This window comes from Egretta garzetta, unplaced genomic scaffold (assembly GCF_000687185.1).
Source record: "Egretta garzetta isolate BGI_Z169 unplaced genomic scaffold, ASM68718v1 scaffold1687, whole genome shotgun sequence".
Taxonomy (NCBI): Eukaryota; Metazoa; Chordata; class Aves; order Pelecaniformes; family Ardeidae; genus Egretta; species Egretta garzetta.
The window spans coordinates 8395-8978 of NW_009260152.1; the positions used below are offsets into that span (position 1 = coordinate 8395).

Genomic DNA, 584 nt, shown 5'->3' on the forward strand with positions numbered 1-584 from the left:
ACATTGAACTGATTGTCCCGTTCGTGTCCCCACAGCCGGGTCCCGCGGAGGGGAAGGGCGGTGGGAAGGCCAACATGCTGCGGGGCCGGAATTCGGCCACCTCCGCCGACGAGCAGCCCCACATCGGCAACTACCGCCTGCTGAAAACCATCGGCAAGGGCAACTTTGCCAAGGTCAAGTTGGCCCGGCACGTCCTGACCGGCAAGGAGGTGAGTGCCACCGTGGCGTGGGGACGGTCCTCGTCCCGTGAGTGCCGCCCCGGCGCGGGGACGGGCTCGCGGCCCTCGTCCCGTGAGTGCCACCCCGGCGCAGGGATGGTCCCAAAGCTCTTGGTCCTCATCCCATTAGTGCCACCACGGTGTGGGGACGGGTTCGTGCCCCGGGAGTGCCACGGGGACAGACCTGAGCTCCTGGTCCTTGCCCTGGGAGTGCCACCACGGTGTGGAGACAGGTTCCTGGTCCTCACCTCACAAGTGCCACCACGGCGTGGGGACAGCCCTGTCCCCCTGCCCCAGGAGTGCCACCGCGGTGTGGAGACAGGTTCCTGGTCCTCACCTCACAAGTGCCCCCACGGCGTGGGCAGA

General features: G+C 67.8%; 1 protein-coding gene across 1 annotated transcript in view; it reads left to right on the forward strand.

Annotated features, from left to right (window-relative positions):
• The first annotated feature begins 15 nt into the window (after positions 1-15).
• The window catches only part of LOC104128870 (serine/threonine-protein kinase MARK2-like), a 1889-nt gene continuing 1320 nt past the window's right edge, over positions 16-584 (forward strand). Inside the window, exon 1 of the mRNA XM_035897127.1 lies at positions 16-209. Within this exon, the coding sequence (XP_035753020.1) occupies positions 75-209 (135 nt within the window). The 5' untranslated portion in view covers positions 16-74. The remainder of the gene's footprint in view (positions 210-584) is intronic.